This window comes from Camelina sativa, chromosome 17 (assembly GCF_030686135.1).
Source record: "Camelina sativa cultivar CO46 ecotype springtype chromosome 17, ASM3068613v1".
Classification (NCBI taxonomy): domain Eukaryota; kingdom Viridiplantae; phylum Streptophyta; class Magnoliopsida; order Brassicales; family Brassicaceae; genus Camelina; species Camelina sativa.
The window spans coordinates 22,876,638-22,882,341 of record NC_141896.1 but is presented as its reverse complement, the minus strand read 5'-3'; the positions used below and the strand labels follow the sequence as shown (position 1 = coordinate 22,882,341).

General features: G+C 28.1%; 1 protein-coding gene across 1 annotated transcript; it reads left to right on the top strand.

Annotated features, from left to right (window-relative positions):
* The first annotated feature begins 3,060 nt into the window (after window positions 1-3,060).
* LOC104757582 (pinoresinol reductase 1-like) lies at window positions 3,061-4,758 on the top strand. The gene is made up of 4 exons (XM_010480328.3): window positions 3,061-3,666; window positions 3,777-4,017; window positions 4,096-4,299; window positions 4,453-4,758. The coding sequence occupies exons 1-4, from the start codon at window positions 3,316-3,318 to the stop codon at window positions 4,611-4,613; spliced, it is 957 nt and encodes a 318-aa protein (XP_010478630.1). The 5' UTR covers window positions 3,061-3,315; the 3' UTR covers window positions 4,614-4,758.
* Window positions 4,759-5,704: the final 946 nt, after the last annotated feature.

Genomic DNA, 5,704 nt, shown 5'->3' with positions numbered 1-5,704 from the left:
AACAGGAAAAAAAAGGTGCTTTTGATGTTAGGGGTTACCAACAGTTAAAAGGGAAATAAATCATACATTATATGAATCTGAGAATGAAAAATGTGCAACATTAAATAATATAATATTTATTTTATATCTCTAAACTTTATCATCATTAATAAAAGATTACTCATGGAATAAATTCAAAACTTAAAAATGATGGTAGCTCTTGGCTATTTCTGTAAGGCAACAACAGAAACAATGTCCAAACAAGTTATTGTCGTAGTTTAAAAGTGACATGTATTAATATGACTATATGAGTCTATAATCTTTAGTTGACAAATTACGTCTTGACCAAGCAGAAAATACAAAGACGATGATCATTTGCCCATACAGCTTGCATCAAGCATGAAGTTGTTTAAATATTGATTGACCATTTTAATGTTAAATATCATTTCAATGTTTACAAATATATTACATAAATCATCTATTTTGTAATCACAAAATTCGCCATAAATGTATTGCAAAATGGTTATATCGCAAAACAACATGTCCTAAAAGAGAATCAGTCTAAGCTTTTAAACATTTTGTTATTCAAAAAAGTAAACATGACTAATAAAATCCATTATACATGAGAGTGTAGTTTAATTACTAAGATACATACTCTTTTCCTAAAAAATTATATCATTTTTATCAATAAAAAGAAAATCCAACTAAAAAAGCAGAATACAAAAAGATGAAAATCTAACAGTTAAAAAAATTGACAATAAAACAAATATGAAGATAAGCCCGTGCGTAACACGGATCAACTCCTAGTATATATATATATATATATGCCGGACCATCGAAGTGTAACAACAACAACAACAACAACAAAATACCAATTTGTGTGTACGAATGATATACACGATTAGGGGATTATTTGTGACCATTAGAAGTGAATTTCAAACGAATGGTTTGTAAATGAATGCATGCATATATAGGCTTTTTTTTTTTCTTTACTGGTAAGAAATAAATTATGGAGAGAAAAATCTGCTCACGCTTACTTTACTTGTTGTCAAATTCCCAATAGAGAAGAGTTGGTGAATTGTTTTTTCTAAAGTCAAGACAAGTTATGTCATAAATAGTTCAAACTGTTTTGTCAAAAGTATGCTAGAAAGTAAAAATTAAACCCGGTTAATTAATCTCTGTTAAAGTATTAGCGAATACCACCAAAACATGTCGCGAGTTAGAACAATAATCGCTGTCAGAAAGGTCTATTGGAATCAACAGGTGTCGTGAGACCATTAGTTATAAATATAAGTAGTCAAATTATTGAGAGACTTAGGGTTCCACTTGTAATATCATATGTTTTCATATAGTATAAATTATAATTTACAAAGAAGTTTGTTTTAATTGTTAAAAACTTCAAAAAAAAAAAAATACGAATCGAGTTCACTTATAAATATAAGACTGGTGTTTTCGATAGTGGACTCGTTTTTTTAATATTTAGAAAACAAAATTTTAACAATAAAAATTACAAAGACTATAGATGAATTCAAATTTATAATTAATAACTTCAGCTGTAGTATTTTAATAGTATATAATGCTATAAAAATAAAAATAAAAATAATATATATTTAGAAATAAAAAACTTACATAAAATTTTAGTTATTTTATTATAGAATATACTACAGCGTTACATAATTTTAAAAACACAACATAATAAATTTTTTAATAGAGATGAGCTCTAACAAAATTAGTTTTAAAAATACTAAAAACATACATTAATATATCAACTTAGATATATATATATATATGTGTGTAATTTATATAGTTATTGATTTATGATATTAATAAGACCATATTTTTACATAATAATTCTATTTAAAAATATATTATCTTATTACTTCATCAAATTTTATTAATTTTTAATACTAGATTGATTTGGGACTGGAAAATGTTATTAATATTAATGTATAGTGTTAATTAATTAATTGAGTATTAATTTATAAGTTTTACTGTTCAATACACCCCCCTTAATACTATTCGAAATGGAGATCTTATTTACTAATTGTGGATTACCTAATATTAAAGGGGGTGTATTGAACAGGAGATTTGGTGGAATTTTAATATTTTAGAATTCTGAGAGATTTAAGTGTAATTTTAGGAGATTTGATTATTTGTTAGAGATTTCTAGAAATTTTGGAACTTTATTACTTGAGATTTGGTGAGATTTGGTGAGATTTGATTAATGAAGTTTAGGTGATTTTAGGATACTTCGGAGAGAAAAAAAAATGACATGAACACATGTTTTCTTCACAACCTGGAAAAAAACCACCATCAAAACTATAAGGGATGGAGACGTACATAGCTTAATGACTTTAGAGAACTTTATAACATCTCTCATATTTACACACGGCACATTATTCATACTTGTGCTGAACTTTATCTCTCATCCATTCTGGTGCCCTCATCAATATCAAAATGATCCAAGGATCTCATCAATATATAAATCTAATCCAAAAGCTAGCATCATTGTCAAGACACGATTGACATCATTTCAACGGAGCTTCTCTAGTACTATGACACCAGTTCTCATTGAAGTAACTCAAAATTAAATTTTTGAAAAGAGTACAAGGTGTGACCTTAGAAACTTGAATATTCGGGAGAGAGAGAGGGAGAGTGAGAGAAAGAGAGAGTATAGGAGTAAGTTGCAGAGATGGAGGAAATTTCTGCGATTGGTTTAAGTTTTTTTTTTTTTTTTTGGGTTTTGAAATCCCTCAAAGTTTCACCTTTAAGGTGTGATTTTGTTACTCATGTATTTCAACTCAAAATCTTTTTAAAAGTCTTCCAGAATCACTTACAATATCATTTTTTAAGAAATTGTGATATTTTGAATAACAGTGTATTTGTAATGAGATTTATAAATTATTGATTTAATAACAAGAGATTATGAATGATTTTAGATGATTTCTATAAATTCCAAATTCAATAACACAGGATTTCAAAAAAAAATTTAAAATCACCAATTAAATAACAGTAGATTAAAAATACCCCAAAATATTCTAAAATGTTAAGTTCAATACACCCCCTAAGTCATTAAAAAATAAGCAAAGGGTATATTTTGTTCACCTAATTATTCTTTTGAAAAATCCAGGTGAGAAAAGTATTAATAAAAAAATACATCTTTTTTTTATAGGCATTATATCAATTGTTGATATCTTTACTTATAATGCATACCACAATCCATTAGGTGTACAGACGCACATATACATATGTATATAGACTTCCTGCCTATATAAATACACAACCAAGCGAGACTCGATCTACAAAAACATATAGATCGAAAGACAAATTAACAAAATGGGATCAGAAAGCAAATACGACGAGAAAACGCGTGTCTTGGTGGTGGGAGCGACTGGGTACATAGGGAAGAGGATAGTAAGGGCGTGTTTGGCTGAAGGTCACGAGACTTACGTTTTGCAGCGGCCGGAGATTGGTCTTGACGTCGAGAAAGTCCAACTCATTCTCTCTTTCAAGAAACTCGGCGCACGTATCGTTGAAGCTTCTTTCTCAGACCACCAGAGCCTCGTCTCCGCCGTGAAACTTGTTGACGTCGTTGTCTCCGCCATGTCCGGCGTTCACTTCCGTAGCCACAACATCCTTGTCCAACTCAAGCTCGTCGAAGCCATCAAAGAGGCTGGTAACGTTAAGGTATAAATGATTAAACGTAAAGGTTAAGATCTATTGGTTTTAATCTAAGACTGAAACAAATCGAAGATTATTTATTTCTTAACTTTATATGTAAAAATCAATATTTTCAGCGGTTTTTACCATCTGAGTTTGGTATGGATCCACCGCGTATGGGACACGCACTACCTCCCGGAAGAGAAACCTTCGACCAAAAAATGGAAGTGCGTCAGGCCATAGAGGCTGCCAGAATCCCATACACTTACGTTGTGGGTGCTTGCTTTGCCGCTTATTTTGCCGGGAACTTATCTCAGATGGTAACTTTACTTCCTCCAAAGGAAAAAGTTAATATCTACGGTGATGGAAATGTTAAAGGTAAATAAGAAAGTTCTTCGATCACTCTTTCAATATTAAATTTTATACCATTCAATTTTTAACCGTTTTATTGCATAGTGGTGTTTGCGGATGAGGATGATATCGCAAAATATACTGCAAAGACGCTAAATGATCCGCGGGCATTAAACAAAACCGTGAACATCAGACCTCCCGACAACGTTCTCACGCAGCTCGAATTAGTTCAGATATGGGAAAAGCTAACAGGAAATGAATTGGAGAAAACCAATATTTCTGCAGAAGACTTCCTTGCCAACATTGAACGTAAGTCTAATCATAATGCAACATATATATATATATATATATATATATATATATATATATATATATATATAACTTAATGGGCAGCTTAAGGTCCATTTGGAAAATAAAGCCTATATATAAAAAACAAAATTGTTTCCTTGTAACATAATGTAGAAATGGAGATTCCACACCAAGCGGGGATAGGACATTTCTATCACATCTTCTACGAAGGATGTCTAACTGATCACGAAGTCGGAGAAGACGAAGAAGCTTCTTGTCTTTATCCGGACGTGAAGTACAAACGCATGTTTGATTACTTAAGAATGTTTCTCTGATTGATTTGATCAAATTATATCTAGCTATTCTAGATACAAATATCAAAAGTTTGACGATGTTTTATATTTATAATTGTTCTGTTATGCAAAAACTGAAAATATATATTCTTCATACAATAATAATATATCGTCCCTGTTTTTCTAATTAGTAATTTGATTTATCAGTAGAATGCAAACATAAAGATTAAAAGTAGTTGATCTATTTCTTTTTGTTATAATCCTACTATATTAATTGAGAAGTACAAATATGAAACTAACCTTAAAATGTGTAAAAAAATTACATTCAATTGTCATTAGAAAAATTTAATTAAATTAAATTAATCAATTAATTAAATAAATATAATTAATTAAAAATAAAAAAGCTGACAGATCAAAAATAAAAAAATCTAGAAAAATAAAAAAATCTATTCAAATCAAAATTAATTTGTACTTGAAAAAGTAAAAATTAACTGCTAATATAATAGAGTTTATTTTTTTCTTTAATTTTACATAGTCATGCTATTGATTTTAAATAATTATTAGTTTTAAAACAATATTTTCTCTCTCTAATAAATTATGGACGAAAATTACAAAATATTTTTTTAAAAATATAAACAAATCAGAATTTCAAAAACTAAGATTTTATATCCAAATAGTCAATATAATTAGTTTTAATGACAAGATTAATATTTTGTTAAAATTTCAAATTATGATTCTCACATCATCTTTATTTTATTTTATTTACAAATTGTTTGGAATTTTTATTTAATACTTATGATTAATAAAATGCAGATTTTTTTCTACATATATGTTGTGATTTGAACTTTTAAAAACAATGATATATTACTCGATCTATGAAAAATAAAATGTATGTTTTAACTTTCACATTGGCGGATTGGTAAAACTAAATTTATATAGCTGATAAATTAATAAATTTTATTTGTTCATAACTGTAAATTAAAATTACTACTTCATATTTCACAAAATAATGATGCAAATACAACAAACAAACAATACAAAACTGTAATATATATAAGTCAAAAATAAAATACTATAATATTCTATTAGTATTCAAAAAAACATATATAGATTTCCAGAATAATTAAAAATAA